This window comes from Chlorocebus sabaeus, chromosome 20 (assembly GCF_047675955.1).
Source record: "Chlorocebus sabaeus isolate Y175 chromosome 20, mChlSab1.0.hap1, whole genome shotgun sequence".
Classification (NCBI taxonomy): Eukaryota; Metazoa; Chordata; class Mammalia; order Primates; family Cercopithecidae; genus Chlorocebus; species Chlorocebus sabaeus.
The window spans coordinates 121,243,523-121,262,581 of record NC_132923.1 but is presented as its reverse complement, the minus strand read 5'-3'; the positions used below and the strand labels follow the sequence as shown (position 1 = coordinate 121,262,581).

The following is a 19,059-nucleotide window of genomic DNA, read 5'->3' as shown; positions in this document are numbered from 1 at the left end:
TAGGAGGCTATTTCCACTTACAGATACCTGGCTATTTATTTCCTCATTCAAAATAATGTGTCCTCCGTCCTCAACTTTTTCTCTACCTATCCAGTGACTGGAGTCTCAACCCTCATCTGTTTTTATTCTGCTCTCTGAGTAAGAGAGGTAGATGACAACTCCAAAGAGGCTGTTATCTCTTATTTTCCTGAACTCAGTACAAATAAGAAAATACCCTGGGCTGAGCATGATGGCTCATGCCTGTAATCCCAGCCCTTTGGGAGGCTGAGGTAAGAGGATGGCCTGAGCTCAGGAGTTCTAGACCAGCCTGGGTAACAGAGCGAGGCCATGTCTCTACAAAAAATAAAATTCGCTGGGCATGGTGGCACAGCTACTTGGGAGGCTGACGTGGGAGGATCCCCCAGGGAGTTCAAGCTGCAGTGAGCTATGATCACACCACTGCACTCCAGCCTGGGTGACAAAGAGTGAGACCCTGTCTTTAAAAAATAATTTAGGCCGGGCGCGGTGGCTCAAGCCTGTAATCCCAGCACTTTGGGAGGCCGAGACGGGCGGATCACGAGGTCAGGAGATCAAGACCATCCTGGCTAACCCGGTGAAACCCCGTCTCTACTAAAAAATACAAAAAAAAATCTAGCCGGGCGAGGTGGCGGGCACCTGTAGTCCCAGCTACTCGGGAGGCTGAGGCAGGAGAATGGCGTGAACCCGGGAGGCGGAGCTTGCAGTGAGCTGAGATCCGGCCACTGCACTCCAGCCTGGGCGACAGAGCGAAACTCCGCCTCAAAAAAAAAAAAAAATAAATAAAATAATAATAATAATAATAATAATTTAAGGCCGAGGCGGGAAGATGACCTGAGGTCAGGAGTTCAAGACCAGCCTGGGCAACATGGTGAAACCCCGTCTCTACTAAAAATACAAAAATTAGCCGGGTGTGGTGGCTGGTGCCTGTAATCCCAGCTACTCGGGAGGCTGAGGCAGAGAATTGCTTGAACCCGGGAGGCAAAGTTGCAGTGAGCTGAGATCATGCAACTGCACTCCAGCCTGGGTGATAAAATAAATAAATAAATAAATAAATAAATAAATAAATAAACAAACACATAAATATAATTTAAAAACAAAAAAGAAAATGTCCTGGGTTTAGTTAGTATAAACTTCACTTTTTTCCCTAAAGGGTTAGACCCAGCCCCCATGGGATTGTCTCCTAGAATAGCATTCAAAACTGTAAAGGGTTCCTTGGCCCAGAAAAGTATACAAATGGCTTCTGGAGTCAGATTCCTGGGTTGGCATGTGGGCTCCACCACTTGCTGTATGGTTTTCAGCAAAGTACCTAAATCCTATCCCTTAATTTCTTTATCTGTACAAGAATCGTTCTATGAGGATACATGAGACCAGTGTACAGAAAGCACTGAGTTCAGTGCATGACACATAGTTAACACTAAACACTTAACATTCACTGTTGTCAACACTCGTATTTACTGTTAGGAACTCTTGTCCTAGGTCCTGGGGTGATAATGATATGCAGCAACCCCAGCTTCTCAGGTAATTGTTTTCTTTTCCTTTTCCTGAGTTCATTTTGTCCCCTGATCTAGTCATATAAAAACAAAGTACCAGCAGGACGTGGTGGCTCACACCTGTAATTCCAGCATTTTGGGAGGCCAAGGCGGGTGGATCAACTGAAGTCAGGAGTTCCAGACAAGCCTGGCCAACATAGCAAAACCCCATCTCTACTAAAATACAAAAAATTAGCTGGGCATGGTGGTGGGCGCCTGTAATCTCAGCACTCAGGAAGCTGAGACAGGAGAATCACTTGAACCCGGGAGTCAGAGGCTGCAGTGAGCCGAGATTGTGCCACTGCACTCCAGCCTGGGCAACAGAGCAAGACTCTGCCTCGGGAAAAAAAAAAAAAAATGAGCTGGGTGTGGTGGCACGCGTGCCTGTAGTCCCAGCTACTCAGGAGGCTGAAGCAGGAGAATCGCTTAAACCTGGGAAGTGGAGGTTGCAGTGAGCCGATATCGCATGACTGCACTCCATCCTGGGGAACAGAGCAAGGCTGTCTCAGAAAAAAAAAAAAAAAAGTAACACTATCTTGGGTCTCTCCTTAGGAAACCGAGGGGTGGGGAGCAACCTTTGGAGGTTTGTGGGGTTCCTCTGAGATAACCAATGAATCAGTATTTCAGATGCTAAGGGGACTTCAGGGATGGGGTGGCCTAAGCAGAGAAGAGGGAAGACCAGGGAACCAGAGTTGAGAATTGGGGTATCTGAGAATAAAAAGGAGGGACTAATCGATGTGTCAGGATATATTTATTTGGGAACCTAGGGAGGGAACAGAGCCAGGTAAGAGACTGAGACCTCTAAGTGCAGGGGCTTTATGAGATGGATTTGAGGAGGGTGTGTGGGAACAGAGTTGTTATGGTGGGCTTCAGGGGCTGAGGGAGTTGAGGCCCTCGCGATATGTGGGGCTGAAGAAGAGGGATAAGGATAAGGAGTGGGAATGGCCTTGGGGCTGAAGGTGAAGAGGGTGTGTTTAGGGGCTGGGGAGGAGCACCAGGGACCTCAAATGTAAGACTGGGCCTTTAGGTTGAGGCACTGAGGAGGGGAGAGGCTGGGGAGGGCCGGGGGGCCAGGGAGGGTCTAGGGCTGGGGGCTGGAGTCTAGGCTGACCCGGTGGGGGTGCTGGGTCCTTCAGGCTGCCAAAGCCAGGGAGCCTGGGTCTGCGCATTGAGGGGATGGCTCGGCTAAGGAAGGGGAGGAAGATAAGTGGGGCTTGTGGGCTGAGAGGGTCTCGGGGCCCCTGGCCAGAGTTAGTGGGGTGCACTGGGGTCTCCGAGGAGGGGTGGGGCCCCCGCGAGGGAGGAGGGTCTGTGGACTAAAGAGGGCCGGCAGGAGGGGGCCCAGGGTCTGTGGGTGTCTCTGGAGTCTCTGAGGAGGACCAGGGTCTCGGGGTCTGTGGAGGTCTCGGGTCTGTGGAGGTCTCTGGCCTGTGGGGTCGGAGTCTCCAGAGTCCTTGGGGCTGTGGAAGTCTTTGGGGTTTTGAAGGGGGAGCCTGTGGGCTGAGGAGGGCTGTGGGGAGGGTCTCGTGGTCTCTGAGGAGGGCCAGCGCCTCGGGGTCTGTGGGGGTCTCTGAGGAGGGCTGGGGGCCCAGGGTCTGTGGGGGTCCCCAGCAGGTGGGACTGGGTTCTCCGGAGTCCCTGGAATCTGAGAGTGTCTCTGAGGTCCCGGGGGGTAGTCTATGGCCTGAGGAGGGCTGGTGGGGAGGGTCGGTGTCCTGGGCAGGTGGGGTCGGGGTCTCCTGAGTCCCTGGGGTCTGAGGGTGTCTCTGGGGTCCCTGAGAGAATCTGTGTGCTGAGGAGGGCTTGGGGAGGGTCTCTGAGGAGGGCCGGGGTCCCCGGCACGAGATCTCCGGAGTCCCTGGGGTCTGAGGGTGTCTCTGGGGACCCGGGGAGAGTCTGTGGCCTGAGGAGGGCTGGGGGCGGGTCTCGGGGTCTCTGGGGAGGGCCGCGCCCAGGGTCTGTGCGGGTCTCCGGGTCCCCGGAGTCCCCAGGCGCAGGCGGGCCCTGGCGCCGCCCCGCCTGACATCAGTTCCTGCCGCCGCCGCCGCGCACAGCCCGCGGCCTCCTTCCCCGCCGGCCGCGCTCCGGAGCCGCCGGGCCGCGGTGGAGCGAGGGCCCGGGCGAGGCGAGGGCCGGGCGGCGGGCGCCGGGCCCCGCGGCCGGCACGACGGAGCCCCCGCACGGCCGGCGGCAGCGGTTGGCGGCGGCCCCCGGCCCCCGGCGCGGGAAGAGGCGGCGGGGCGGCGGCAGCGGCGGCGACGGTGGCAGCGCCATGGAGCCGCGGGAGGTGAAGGACCGGATCCTGGAGAACATCTCGCTGTCGGTGAAGAAGGTGAGCGCGGCCGGCCTCCCTCCCGGCCGGGGCCCCTTCCCCGCCGCTCCCCCAACGCCCTCCGGCGGCGCTTGCCCGGGCCGGGGTCCCTCCTGCCGCCGGGACTCGGGCCCCCCGCCCTTCCCCTCCGCGACCCGGGGGGCGACGAGCGGCCGGGAGCCCCGGGCCGGTGGAGGGGAAGCGGGGCCGCTCACGTGAGCGCCGCGGCCTCGGAGCTATTTTTAAAGAACAAAGTTAGGTCAGCATCCTCGGAGCTTCCCCAAACCTGGCCCGGGGCCCTGCCCTCCCAGAGAGGGGTCAGCGACCCTCCGGTCCCCCACTGGGGCAGCGGCGCCCCCGGCAGCTCCTGAAGGAGCCCTGTGCAGCTTCCTGCGGAATCCGCTGCATCCCCGGGTCCCACTGCGAGGCTGGCGTCGCCCAGGGTCTGGCAGTCAGGGTGGAGACCAGTGACAAGCAACTTAACTTTCCCCGGGCTTGGGTCCCGGCGACATTGCCTCTGCTCCTGGGAAGTCCCCTGAATAATCTTGCTCAAGGATGGTAGCTTTGAAGAGGTTCACTGGGGGCTTTGATTATAAGAACCTGAAGTACCTGGGGATTGCATTTTGGATGCGGAACCGAGGAACCGGGTGACACCACAGACACCTTGCTGTAGGGCTTGCCGCAGTAAACATCACTGTCCCAATTCCAGGTAGAAATGAGTACATACCTGTCAAGGGCATGTATTTGTGATGAAGTTGGCATATCCGCAAAAGGGTCCCGTGCTAGAAGGTAGAATCCATATTCTGACATTGTTGGGCTGGATGTAAAAATAAAATAATAATTTTAAAAGAATCCATATTCACTGAAAACCTAAATGGCCAAATCAGAATGGATTTATCTCTCTGTCTCTCTCTCTCTCTCTCTCTCTCTCTCTCTCTCTCTCTCTTTTTCTCTCTTTCTCTCTTTCTCTCTCTCTCTCTGTGTGTGTGTGTGTGTGTGTGTGTGTGTGTGTGTGTGTGTAATTTGAATTCCTGGCTCACCAGATAGTCTCAGAAACTGAAAAAAAAAAAAAGAAAAGAAAAGAAAAAGAAAATGGTTTGGGTGAGGGACTCAGCAGCTTATTTTTACTTGAAGAAGCAAAATGAAGATAATTAGATCAACCATCATATTGAAATAATTGTCTGTTTTCCCACTTAGATTCCTCAAAAGCAACACAGGCAAGCTATTTTACCTTTTATAAAGATAAATGTGACTTAAAAATAAAACAGATTCTCAAATTGCCCTTACTAAAAACGTTCGTTTAAAAGCACAACTAAAGTAACATTGCTGAGATACAACAAGAGTTTTATGTAGTTTTACTGAGCTTTGCTAATGTAATGTGGTATGATTTTTGCTTACTCAAGGAGGGCAGGATGAGCAAATACTTTGTTGAGAAACAATACATCTTTCCTAATGGAAGAGAAAGGAACACAGGTGACCTTTCTAATCTAATCTGGGCTGATTGTGGCTTCAGGTAGACCTGGCATTTGTCTTTTTATTTCAAACAAATGAATGGAGAAAGTCCGTGATGGAGAGGTGGTAGACGTGGAGCACCCAGTCACATGTATAAGCATGAGTCTTTTGAAGGCAGGGAATCACTCTGTAAATCAGGCTGTCACTTATGAGAGTTAGGTGTGTTTGCTAAGATGCATATAATTGTAGGTGTTTGGACAAGGACACTTTATTGAGCTGGAATGCACCCCAGAAAATGTCACACACTAGAAACTGCAAACCCATCCCTGGGTGTATCACAACCAAAGCCATGGTCAGCATCATCGTTAGGAGCATGGATTCTGGAGTCTAGCTGCCCGATTGAATCCCCACCTTGCCATATTAATAACCCTGTAACCTTGGTCAGGCTTATTAACCTCTGCATGCCCCAGTTTCTTCATCTATAAAGCAGGGATAAAATTAGGGTTGTTGTGAAGTATTTTTTGTTGTTGTTGTTTTGTTTGTTTGTTTGTTTGTTTTTAATTTTTTTTTTTTTTTGAGACGGAGTCTCGCTCTGTCGCCCAGGCTGGAGTGCAGTGGCGCAATCTCGGCTCACTGCAAGCTCCGCCTCCCGGGTTCACGCCATTCTCCTACCTCAGCCTCCCGAGTAGCTGGGACTACAGGCGCCCGCCACTGCGCCCGGCTAATTTTTTTCTATTTTTTAGTAGAGACGGGGTTTCACCATGGTCTCGATCTCCTGACCTTGTGATCCGCCCGCCTCGGCCTCCCAAAGTGCTGGGATTACAGGCGTGAGCCACCGCGCCCGGCTAGAGTCTTATACTACACTGCTCTGTTTCTTCAAGCTCAAACTTTTTCTTAAAAGGCCACATGGTAAATATTTTCAGGCCGTATAGTCTTTGTTGAAACTGCTCAGTTCTGCTCAAAAGCAACCAAATGTGTATGAGTGTGGCTTTGTTCCAATAAAACTTTATTTACAAAAATAGGTAGCAGGCTGGATTTAGCCCACAGGCAGTATTTCACATATGAAGCATGTGTTCATATGAAAAAGTCCTTGCCAACGCAGGCCAGGGATTACTTCCAGAGAAGTTGGTGCAACCAGTCCTATAGTTAACCAAATCTCTATTGTAGCTGTGTTTTTGCACGTTATATTAGGCTTGCGGAGTGAATGTGGACATTTGTAAATCCCATCATGTGTCCTTGTATTCAGTTATTCAAAACTATTTAGTGAGCACCTTTCTTAGGACCTCACCATCATAGGCCCTAGGAAGGTTCTTATGAACAGGCAGATGAGAGTCTGCCCTCATGGAGCTGACATTCTAGAGGAAGAAGAAGGGTGATAAATTCGTAGACAAATACAGAGATGATTTCAGATCATGGTAAGCGTTATGAAGGCGTTCAAGCAATATGATAAAGAACTGGCAGGGAAGTTTGCTTTGGAGATGATCAGGGAAGATTCCCTAAGGCAATGACATTGCAACCTACAAGGGATACCGAGTAGGATAAGAGAATGCAAAATGATTCTTTGTGTGTGTGTGTGTGTTTGAGATAGGGTTTCACTCTGTGGCCCACGCTGGAGTACAGTGGCACCTTCATGGCTCACTGCAGCCTTCAACTCCTGGGATCAAGCGATTCTCCCACCTCAGCCACCTGAGTAGCTGGGACTACAGATGTATGCCACCACGTCCAGCTAATTTTTATTTTATTTTTTTGTGGAGACAAGGTCTCACTATGTTGCCCAGGCTGGTCTCGAACTCCTGAGCGCGTGTGATCCTCCCACCTTGGCCTGCGTACTAGGATTACAGGCATGAGCCACTGCACTTGGCCGTAAAATTATTCTAAGAAAATAAGGAGTTGTTTTTAAAAACACATAAATAGCTCAGAATTATATAAAATGAAAAGTAATTGCCCCTGTTTTCCCACCCTTTAAAGGGGTAAGTGAATTGTAATAGGGTAACCATTGCTTAGTTCCTGGGTCCTGACAACCTTCTCTGGCCTCAGTCTCCCACCCACTTTGGTTTGGACAGACAGTGCCCCACCGCGTCGGCTCTGAGTGAAGTTCTATTTCCAGCCAGGCACACTGCCTTGAGCAGGAGTCTCCCAGTCCCCAGCCGGGATCGGGATTTACTGGCTCTGGTGAATGAGCCACAGCTGTTGTTCAGCCCACCCTGTCTGTGCAGTTGAAAAGGCTGCCTTGGATTGTGAACTTTTTCTCATTTTTCTACTCCTGAGATAGGTTAGATCTGCAAGTACATAAAAATTAGCTGGGGGCGGGGAGGGGAGGCGGTGGGCGTAGTGGCTCATGACTATAATCCCAGCACTTTCGGGGGCTGAGGTGGGAGGATCACTTGAGTCCAGGAATTCAAGACCAGCCTGTGCAACATAATGAGACCCCATCTCTACAAAAATAAAAATAAAAAATTAGGTGGGCATGGTGGCACATGCCCATAGTCCCAGCTACTCAGGAGGCTGAGGCAGGAGGGTCACTTGAGCCCATAAGGTTGAGGCTGCAGTGAGCCAGGATCATGCCATTACACTCCAGCTTGGGTGACAGTGAGACCCTGTCTTGGAAAAAAGAAAAAAAATTAGCTAGGGTAGCTCATTCCTGGAGAGGGACTGGTAGGTAGATAGATGTAAAAATTGTATTGACTATTTGGTTTAGATCAATAGTTTTGTTTCTCTCTGGCTTTACAGAAAAACTCGTAAGAGTTTTAGAGTTTTAAATGTTCTCAAAATCCCTAAGGACATGAGTCACCAGGATAAAGATTTACATAAAATAGTATCTACACACACACGTTACAAACTGAAGTGTTAAGGGTCAGTGTGCCTTCTCCCTGCTCCTCTTCCTCTTCTTCCTCCAGGTCCTAAATTCTCAGTGGCTATTTCCCTGCTCCTTTCCTCTCTCCCAGAGTAGAGGCTGTCTGGTGAGGCCTGGGAGGGACCTGAAGGTCCCTAACCCGGAAACCATGGTGTGCACAGAGGGCTCCTAACCCTGTGAGTAACTCCACCCAGGCTCAGGAGTAGATACTAGTGGAGAAGTGATAACTGCTTTTTCTGAGCCCTGCCCATTTACATTTTTCGTTTTTTTTTGTTTTTTTTTTTTGTGGAGACCGGATTTCCCTGTGTTGCTCAGGCTGGTGTTGAGCTCCTGGCCTCAAGCCTTCCTCTCACCCCAGCCTCCCAAAGTGTGGGGTTACAGGTGCAAGCCACTGTGCCCATGCCCATTCACTTTTTCTTTTTTTTAATGGAGTTTTGCTCTTGTTGCTCAGGCTGCAGCATGGTGGCACGATCTCAGCTCACTGCAACCTCCTTCTCCCCGGTTCAAGCATTTCTCCTGCCTCAGCCTCCCAAGTAGCTGGGATTATAGGCGTGCACCACCATGCCCAGCTAATTTTGTATTTTTAGGAGAGATGGGGGTTTCACCATGTTGGCCAGGCTGGCCTCGAACTCCTGGCCTCAAGTGATCTGCCCGCCTCAGCCTCCTGAATTGTTGGGATTACAGGCATGAGCCACCTCACCCGGACCCATGCCCGTTTGCTTTTAACTTATGGTTCTCCTTTTACGAAATGCTTCTCTGACGTCAGGTTTCTGTTAGAAACCTTGTGACACTGTGGTCCTTTCCATCGCATCACAGAACGCCCTGGGCTCGCTCTCTCCATGGATTGGCGATGGCTTAGGCCCATCCAGATTGAAAGGCCCTGTGTGATGATTTGAGGCCAGGCAGAAACTCACCTGGGGTTTAACAGAAACAGGTCGCCATCTGGTAGTAACAGGCTGTCTGTTCGGATGGGGCTGACTGTCTGTGGTCACTCTGCCATCGTGGCTGGCACTCCAGAGCTTCAGATGGAGCAGTGGTGATTCCTGTGGTTCTCCCTCAGAACTCATCCAGCTGGAGCCTAGTGTGAAAAGAAATTCCCAGCAAAACTAAAAATCTGCTGCCAGCTGACACAAATGTTAGGTCTGGAAACGTTGAGTAAGAGGCAGAGTGGTCCACACAAGCCTTAATGTGGAAAGGCAAGAGCTGGTGTTCAGTTCGTGACTGTTGTGGGGAGAAGAAGGCTGGCATTTGCTGGGACTGTGGGGCTCCTGGCTGGGTCATTCCTACCTCAGGATTCTCCAGTGCCCATCTCAGGCATCAGGATTCACCACCACGGCAGGAGTGTGTTGCTGCTGGAGCTGGCAGTGCCCTTCTGTCCAAGGGAAGCAATAGAGCTTTTCTCACGACAAAGAGCTCTCTGGATTGCCACCTCTGCTGATAAAACAGGTTTCTTGGCCGGGCGTGGTGGCTCACGCCTGTAATCCCAGCACTTTGGGAGACCCAGGTGGGTGGATCACGAGGTCAGGAGTTCGAGACCAGCTTGACCAACATGGTGAACCCCCGTCTCTACTAAAAATAGAAAAATTAGCCAGGCATGGTGGCGCATGCATGTAATCCCAGCTACTCGGGAGGCTGAGGCAGGATAATCACTTGAACCTAGGAGGCGGAGGTTGCAGTGAGCCAAGATCGTGCCACTGCACTCTAGCCTGAGCGACAGAGCAAGACTCCATCTCAGAAAAAACAAAAACAAAAACAGGTTTCTCGGCCTGTGATCTGGAAACTGCCGTGCAATAGAGAACGAGCAACTCTGGGCCCCGAGCTCTCCTCCTTGAGAGTCTAAATCAGGCAGCAGGGCCGGTTGGTTTGGGTGAAGTCTCCTTTCCAGCCCTATCCCCCTTGGTGTTGCTCATTCAAGGTGCAGACGTCCTAGAACTTCCATTTGAGGCAGGTGAATAAGGATGATTTCTGGGAGAGTCCTTTCCACTGGAGATTCAAGTTTAGGCCATTGATCTATCAGTTATTGAAACCATCCAGGGTCCTGAGAGCTTCTCCTGACCTCTTGCCAGTGAAGCAGGTGGCCCTCTGTACAGATATTCTCCTCCATGCTGTGTATTTGTTTTGTTTTGTTTTGTTTTTTTGAGACAGAGTCTCACTTTATTGCCCAAGCTGGAGGGCAGTGGTGTGATCTTGGCTCACTGCAACCTCCACCTCCCGGGTCCAAGTGATTCTCCTGCCTCAGCCTCCCAAGTAGCTAGGATTACAGGCAGGCACCACCACATTGGACTAATTTTTGTATTTTTTAGTAGAGACGGGGTTTCATCATATTGGCCAGGCTGGTCTTGAACTCCTGACTTCAAGTGATCCTGCTTTGGCCTCCTAAAGTCCTGGGCTTACAGGCATGAACCACCGCACCTGGCCTTATGCTGTGTACTTGTAATTTATCTTTTCCTCCTTTGCCTATAAGTGTCTACAAACATTGCACAAATATATAAGGAAGAAGATATTAGTTTCTTATAATTCCCTTCCTCCCCAGATAACTGTATTTAACAGTTGGAACTAACAGATTCTGAGAAACCCAATATTATGCGAGAACAAGGAAGGAACTGATGAGTGCTTGAAATACACAAAATCTCCAAACTTAATTTTTTTTTTTTTTTTTTTTTTTTTTGAGACGGAGTCTCGCTCTGTAGCCTGGGCTGGAGTGCAGTGGCCGGATCTCAGCTCACTGCAAGCTCCGCCTCCCCGGGTTCACGCCATTCTCCTGCCTCAGCCTCCCGAGTAGCTGGGACTACAGGCGCCCGCCACCTCGCCCGGCTAGTTTTTTCTGTATTTTTTAGTAGAGACGGGGTTTCACCGTGTTAGCCAGGATGGTCTCGATCTCCTGACCCCGTGATCCGCCCGCCTCGGCCTCCCAAAGTGCTGGGACTACAGGCTTGAGCCACCGCGCCCGGCCTAAACTTAATTTTTGAGGGTAATCAACCTTCATTTTTCACACTTCTGCCCCAAGTTGTTTTTGGTGTTCACAGACTACTGAGGCATGAGAGTCCTGAACATGTTGAGAGGAAGGGGAGTAATAAAACCACAAGAATCTTTAACATTTAGTTTATTCGGCACCTGTTGCATGCCAGGCCCTAGAGTTGGCATGTTTACATGCGTTTCCTGGGTCAGTGCCCATGATATTGGGGCATTTTGGTTTTTTTGAGGTTTTTTGGACAGAGTTTCGCTCTGTCGCCCAGGCTGGGGTGCAGTGATAACATCTCAGCTCAATGTAAACTTTGCCTCCCAGGTTCAAACGGTTCTCCTGTCTCAGCCTCCAGAGTAGCTGGGATTACAGATGCTCATCACCATGCCCAGCTAATTTTTGTATTTTTAGTAGCCATGGGGTTTCACCCTGTTGGCCAAGCTGGTCTCCAACTCAGGTGATCTGCCCGCCTCGGCCTCCCAAAGCGCTGGGATTACAGACGTGAGCCACCGCACCCGGCTTTGGGGTTTGTTTTTGGAGACAGGGTCTCGCTCTGTCACCTAGGGTGGAATGCAGTGGTGTGATCTCGGCTCACTGCAGCCTCGACCTCCCAGGATCAAGTAATCCCCCCACCTCAGCCCTCCTGAGTAGCTGGTACTACAGGTGTGCACCACCACGTCCAACTAATTTTTTCTGCTTTTTTTTTTTTTGTAGAGATGGAGTTTTGCCATGTTGCCTAGGCTGCTCTGAAACTCCTGGGCTCAAGCCATTCTCCGCCTTGGTTTCCCAAAGTGCTGGGATTACAGGCGTGAGCCACTGCACTCGCCCGGTGCCTGTTTAACACATGAGGGAATGAAGTTTAGAGAAATAAACTGCCAGAGGTTATTAAGCTCACAAGGAGCAGGGCTGGAATTTGAACCATTTTCTGGCTTTTGCTGTTTCCATTTCTCTGACCCTTTTCCTTCTCCATGGTGTTGGTCTTGAAGTAACAGATAACACATCCCCATGGGTCAGTCTGGGGGCCAGTCCTCCATAAAACCATCTAACAAATATTTGTTTTTTTAAATTTTGTTTTGTTTTGTTTTGTTTGAGACTGAGTTTCGCTCTTGTTGCCCAGACTTAGAGTGCAACGGTGCAATCTCGGCTCACTGCAACCTCCACCTCCTGAGTTCAAGCAATTCTCCTAACACAGCCTCCCGAGTAGCTAGGATTATAGGCGCCCGCCACCACGCCCGGCTAGTTTTGTATTTTTAGTATTGGTCAAGATGGTCTCAAACTCCTGACCTCAGGTGATCCACCCACCTCGACCTCCCAAAGTGTTGGGATTACAGGCGTGAGCTGCCGCGCCTGGCCACGAATATTTGTTGAGTGAGTATTATGTGCTGAGCACTCTTCTAGTCATAGGAATCAACAGTGAGCAAATCCTACCAAGCTCCTTCCCCCGTGGGGCAGACATTCTAGAAGAGGAGACAGACATCAAACAAATTGCAGTGGGATAGGTGTATGCCCCAAGTCATCCCTAATGTCCTTTATTATCCATTATGGATTTGTAATCCATGAAGGTCTATCATGCTTTCTAGCCTTGTATTTACATTTTCAGCCTGTAGAATGTCTGACTGTATTGCACGGGCCTTGGAATGGCAGCAAGAGTCTCCCCAGGGTCCCCCAGCCTAACATTGTGATTTAGACAGTGACTGGGTGAGCATTTCCCTTGGTCATACTTGGGTTGTCTGGGTAATGGAGGCACTCATGAGGTGGTAGTGTAGGGTGGGGGAGGCACTCATGAGGTGGTGTTGTAGGGTGGGGGAGGCACTCATGAGGTGGTGTTGTAGGGTGGGGGAGGCACTCATGAGGTGGTGTTGTAGGGTGGGGGAGGCACTCATGAGGTGGTGGTGTAGGGTGGGGGAGGCACTCATGAGGTGGTGTTGTAGGGTGGGGGAGGCACTCACGAGGTGGTGGTGTAGGCACAGGAGAGGAAAAGGGAAGTGAAAGATGAACACACCAGCTGAAGCTTCCGTGCTTTGAAAGCCTGGTTAAAATGAGGCTTTGAAAAACTCCCTTCTCCTCCACCAGTGCCACACACAACACTGAGTGTGGAGAGCTCAGAAAACAGAGCTCAGGGTCTCTGCCAGCTCCTGCTTCCGTCCCAGCAGAAGAAGAATGGAGTAGAATCGTGTGCACTCTGTTTTTCAGGCCATCGGCTGGCTTCTAGGTCTCTGGGGTTCACTGAGGGGACCCTCGGCAGAACCTCTTAGCAGTTTTCTCCCCACCTCAAGAGCAGTCCTCGGTCCCTCTGTAAGAAGTCAGTCCCTGTGCTGAGTTCTGAGCCAGAGGAATCATAGTGCCTTGAGGTTTGCACACTCCCCTTCCAGGAAGAAGCAGCATTTAGCTGCTTTTGGAAACCATGTTCTGTCAGTTATGCTAGAGATCTGTGCCCAAGTAGGCTAGTCACTTTCAGCTGTCATTGTTCCTACACCGCAAATAAAGCACAGAAAAATGAAATCCACAGGTAATTCAAGTACCTGCTTTTTTCCACCTTTCCCCCTGCATGTCTTTCTTTTTCTTGAGACAGGGTCTCACTCTGTCACCCAGCCTGGGATGTAGTGGTGCAGTCACAGCTCACTGCAGCCTCTGCCTCCCAAGTAGCTGGGACTACAGGAGTATGCCATCATGCCCAGCTAATTTTTTTTTTTTGTACATTTAGTAGAGACAGGGTCTCGCCATGTTGCCCAGGCTGGTCACCCCCTGCATATCTTTCAGTAGAGCTGCCAGTAAAGTGGAGAGCCTACCAGCTCTCCAGCAGAAGTGATTTCGGAGGTGGGCAAAGAAACCTGTGCAATTGGCTGCTGTATTGAGTGGCGAATGAATGGTTAAGAAGCATTGATTTCACCAAACTTGCTTAAAGATCGACGCAGTCCCATAGTGGATAAACCCCCACACATTGGGGGACTTTACCAGACCCAGGATGCCACCCAGTCTGGGCACACACCCTTCCTGGCTAGGGGCTTTGACTGCCCTTCTAAGACATCGCTGAAGGACAGCATTTTTCTATTTATTTATTTATTTACTTACTTACTTATTTTTAGAGACAGTCTTGCTCTGTCACCCAGGCTGCAGTGCACAACCATAACTCCCTGCAGCCTCAAGCTCCTGGGCTAAAGCAATCCTCCCGCCTCATCATCCCAAGTAGTTAGGACTATAGGTGCGTGCCACCAGGCCTGGCTAATTTTTTAGTATTTTGTAGAGATGGGGGTCTTGCTATGTTGCCCTGGCTGGTCTTGAACTCCTGGGCTCAAGCGAACTTCCTGTCTTGGGCTCCCAAAGTGCTGGGATTGTAGGTGTGAGCCACCACTCCCGGCCAACAGCATTTTTCTTTTTCTTTTTTTTTTTTTTGAGACATAGTCTTGCTCTGATGCCTAGGCTGGAGTGCAGTGGTACAGTCTCAGCTCACTGCAATCTCTGCCTCCTGGGTTCAAGCGATTCTCCTGTCTCAGCCTCCCAAGTAGCTGGGATTACAGGTGCGCACCACCACGCCTGGCTAGTTTTTAATATATTTAGTAGAGACGGGGTTTCACCATGTTGGCCAGGCTGGTCTCGAACTCCTGACCTCAGGTGATGTGCCCACCTTCGCCTCCCAGAGTGCTGGGATTATAGGTGTGAGCCACTGCACCTGGCCAACATTTTTCACATAGAGCAACTAGCCTCGTTTTTGAATTGCAAGATCTCTGATTGGTTCTTATGCAGGGGTGATTTCTGGGCTCTCTTGCTCTATAATTTGATTGCCATTGAGAATGAAATATTTTCCAGGCTATGGTGCAGTGGAACCTCAGGTGAAGGATTTTAAAGTTAGGAGAGTAGGCTTGATGCAGTGGCTCATGCCTGTAATCCCAGGGTTTTAGGAGGCCAAGACAGGAGGATCACTTGAGCCCAAGAGTTCGAGACCAGCCTGGGCAATATAGTGAGACCCCCCATCTCTATTATTTTTTAATTATTATTATTTTATTATACTTTAAGTTCTAGGGTACATGTGCACACATGTATAGGTATACATGTGCCACGTTGGTTTGCTGCACCCATTAACTTGTCATTTACATTAGGTATTTCTCCTAATGCTATCCCTCCCCCAGTCCCCCACCCCCTGACAGGCCCTGGTGTGTGATGTTCCCCGCCCTGTGTCCAAGTGTTCTCATTGTTCAGTTCCCACCGATGAGTGAGAACATGCAGTGTGTGGTTTTCTGTCCTTGTGATAGTTTGCTCAGAATGATGGTTTCCAGCTTCATCCATGTCCCTGCAAAGGACATGAACTCATCCTTTTTTATGGCTGCATAGTATTCCATGGTGTATATGGGCCACATTTTCTTAATCCAGTCTATCATTGATGGACATTTGGGTTGGTTCCAAGTCTTTGCTATTGTGAATAGTGCCACAATAAACATACGTGTGCATGTGTCTTTACCCCATCTCTATTATTAAAACAAATAAATAGGAGACTGGGCCGGGTATGATGAGGTGGGAGGATCGCTTGAGCCCAGGAGTTCAAGACCGGCCTGAGCAATATAGTGAGACCCCATTTCTATTATTATATTACATAAATATACTATTCTAGGAGAGTAAGCTAGGCATGGTGGTGTGCACCTATCGTCCCAGCTACATGGAAGGCTGAGGTGGAAGGAATGCTTGAGCCCAGGAGTTCGAGACTGTAGTGTGCTATGCTTATGCCTGTGATTAGCCACTGCACTCCAGCTTGGGCATAGTGAGCCCCCATCTCAAAGAAAAACAACAAAAATAAAATTAGCAGTGTACATCGGAAGCGTTGTGGTTCCCTGGGGCTGGTAAAGCGGCAGACACCCAGCAGCTGAAGCCTCTGTTGACATCTCGTGTTGTCTAGGAGGGAAGCAACTGGGACATTCCTGATGTGGTCCCCTAAATCCTACAGAGCCCCATCACAGAAGCCCTGGGGATGGCCCATGGCCCCTGCTGCTCTGCCCTCCTCAGTTTCTTTTTTTTTTTTTTTTAGAGACAGGGTCTCGCTTTGTCACCCAGGCTGGGATGAATACTTCTGGGGTGGTGACAGCTGATGTCCCGACCGCTTTATCTCCAGGTGGAATGAAGCAGAAGGAGCTCCAGTAGTAGCTACCCCTGTGTGTGAGCACACCTGGCCAAGACTGCAGTACAGTGGTGGGACACTGGCCAAAGCTAGGGCATGCAGGAAGTGCCCCTGTCTCCCTGGGCTCCGGTCTCCCTGCCTATAAAATGAGGGTTGTGGCTAAGTGATTATTTTTCTGGTTTTCTTTACATTCAGTAGTCAGTTTCATTCACTGATAACTTCTCCCTCTCCCTCTCCTTAACTCCAGCTCCCTTCACACACCCTTCTACACAGGGCAGGGCATTCTTACTGAACGGGAGTCCCCAGGAAACTCTGCTTCCTAACCAAATGGTTTCTAAGGGCTCTTCCGCTCTTCGATGCTGAAATTCCTCAGCCCTGGCCAGCACCCAGCCTTGTCTTAGATCGCAGGGGAGAGTATCTACATAAGTGCTGTTGGCAGTGGTGGTTTATTCCTTGGATCACATAAAAATGTGGTGTTATTAGCCCAGCGCAGTGGCTCACGCCTGTAATCCCAGCACTTTGGGAGGCCGAGGCAGGTGGATCATGAGGCCAGGAGTTCAAGACCATCCTGGCCAAGATGGTGAAACCCTGTCTCTACTAAAAATACAAAACAGTTAGCTGTGTTGGTGGCGGGATTAGCTGTGTACATTTGGCCATTCATTATCTTTCACAGCCACCTTTGAGTTAATTATTAGACACCAATCTGGAAGGATTTCTTCGTATCAACCATAGTACTAGAAATTGTTTGGTGGGTGTGTGAAGATCAGAGAGACACGGGACAGAGAAGGCCAGGCTGTGGCAGCTCAGAGCAGAGAGTGGGGCTCACCCTGATTAAAATTCTCTGAGTCAGGCATTTCTTGGCTTGTTGGAGTGTACCACCCACACTTCCCCGAAGCAGTCTTGTGACGCCCAGCCTTCCCAGAGTGCCTGGGAGCCCCGTGCTCCTGGCTTTGGGAGAGTCTAGGATGAGCTGAGCCAGCTCTTCCTGGTCCTGGTGCCTGAGTACACCCGAAAAATCAGCAGCAGGGACAGGACAGTAGCTGAGCAGGTCTAGAGCATGGTCTGGGAACACGCCTTTGAGACAGAGGCCTCAGAGTTCATGGACCTTAGGGAACCACCGTGTTAAAAATAAAATTACCTTAAATCTGAATCTCTCTCTTCATTCTCAGTCGATCTTGCTTGCTTTTGAATTTTCTTCTGATAACTTTTTCATCCTCCCACCACAGAGCATACTGGCTGACCTGCTTCTGGACTCTCCATTGTAGCCAGAGGGGGACAATCCTGTCTTTCCTGGGCAAGGACTTTTCTTTCTTTACCCCAGTTTTCCTGCCACTTGTTTGGCAAAACTGGTCAAAGGGATTTTCTGTATTTACTGTCTCTTCCTCCCTCCCTTCCTCCCTTCCTCCTCCCTTTCCTTCCCTTCCCTTCCCTCTTCCTTCCTTCCTTCCTTCCTTCCTTCCTTCCTTCCTCTTTCCTCTTCTTCCACTTCCCTCACCCCCTCTTCTGACCCAAAATAGGCAGAATGGCATACTGAAGCTCCATGTTCAGCTCTTACCATCACTGGACAATCTATACCACCAGCCCTCTATTATTTTGAAACAGATTTCCAGACATCCATAAATATTTCAGTACATATTGTTCAAAAATGAGGATTCTTTTCTCACATGACCCAATATTACAAAAAATTCACAATAACTTTTCCTCATTATCGTCAAATACTTGCTATGTTTTCGAGTCCCAGCTGCCTCTTCACTGTCATGTTTAAATGCCTCATTTGCTGATGCAGGATCCACGCAAGCTCCTGCCGTCCGTGATGAGCGCCCATCAGGCTGATGCCCCTGCCCCTGCACCCATGTGCTTTCCTCATGGTCGCAGCACCTCCCTTTTAGGCGCCTGCTGCCACGACCCTGGCGACTTACCACGCCTGCCCTTGGGAAAGTTTCCTCACTCGGGTTCTGGAGCACACACTGCCCAGGTTTACTGCCCAGGTTTTCTGCCCGCCTCACTGGCTGTGCCTTCATGGTGTGAGACAGTGATCCTCAGCCCGGGCCGGGCATCAGGATTACCTGGAGTGTTACAGTGCTGCTTCCTGTGCCCTGACTCCAGGGTTTCTGATGTCACTGGTCTGGAAAGGGGCCTGGGCATTGTTGTGCTGCGTGGGTGAGGACCCCTGATCTAACGCAGCCCTGGCGGCTCAGTACTCAGACGTTCTTCTTGCTGCACACTCATGGCTTTCAGTGTCATCCAAAGCCTGGTGGCGCCCACCTCACCCTGAACTTCAGATCCATTTCCACAGCTGTCTCCTTGATGTCTCCAAGTAGATATCTTTTTTTTTTTTTTTTTTTTGAGATGGGTCTTACTCTGTCACCCAGGATGGAGTACAGTGGTGCGATCTTGGCTCACTGCAACTTCTACCTCCCAGACTCAAGCAATTCTCCCACTTCAGCCTCCCAAGTATCTGGGACTACAGGTGTCTCATGCCATCATGTCCGACTAATTTTTTGTATTTTTGCTGGAGATAGGGTTTTGCCATGTTGCCCAGGCTGGTCTCGAACTCCTGACCTCAGGCAGTCTACCCACCTTGGCCTCCCAAAGTGCTGGGATTACAGGCATGAGCCACCATGCCCAGCCTCCACATAGATATCGGATAGGTGTTCTGAACTTACCATGCCAGAGCTGCACTCCACCCGATCCAGAAACGGCTGCCGTTCTCCTGCTCAGACCACATCTCAGAACTGTTGCTGGCTCCTCCGTTTCCCTCATGCCCCATATTTAATCCATCACTAAATCCCTGGGGCTCTGCCTTCAGACCCTACATATGACAAC

General features: G+C 50.4%; 1 protein-coding gene across 3 annotated transcripts in view; it reads left to right on the top strand.

Moving 5' to 3' along the window:
- Positions 1-3,594: 3,594 nt before the first annotated feature.
- The window catches only part of PLEKHM2 (pleckstrin homology and RUN domain containing M2), a 45,426-nt gene continuing 29,961 nt past the window's right edge, over positions 3,595-19,059 (top strand). For 2 of the 3 annotated variants that reach the window (XM_007980426.3, XM_037984999.2), the window contains exon 1: positions 3,595-3,879. In XM_007980426.3, the coding sequence (XP_007978617.3) occupies positions 3,820-3,879 (60 nt within the window). In that variant the 5' untranslated portion in view covers positions 3,595-3,819. The remainder of the gene's footprint in view (positions 3,880-19,059) is intronic. The other variant, XR_005235733.2, reaches the window with a different exon arrangement.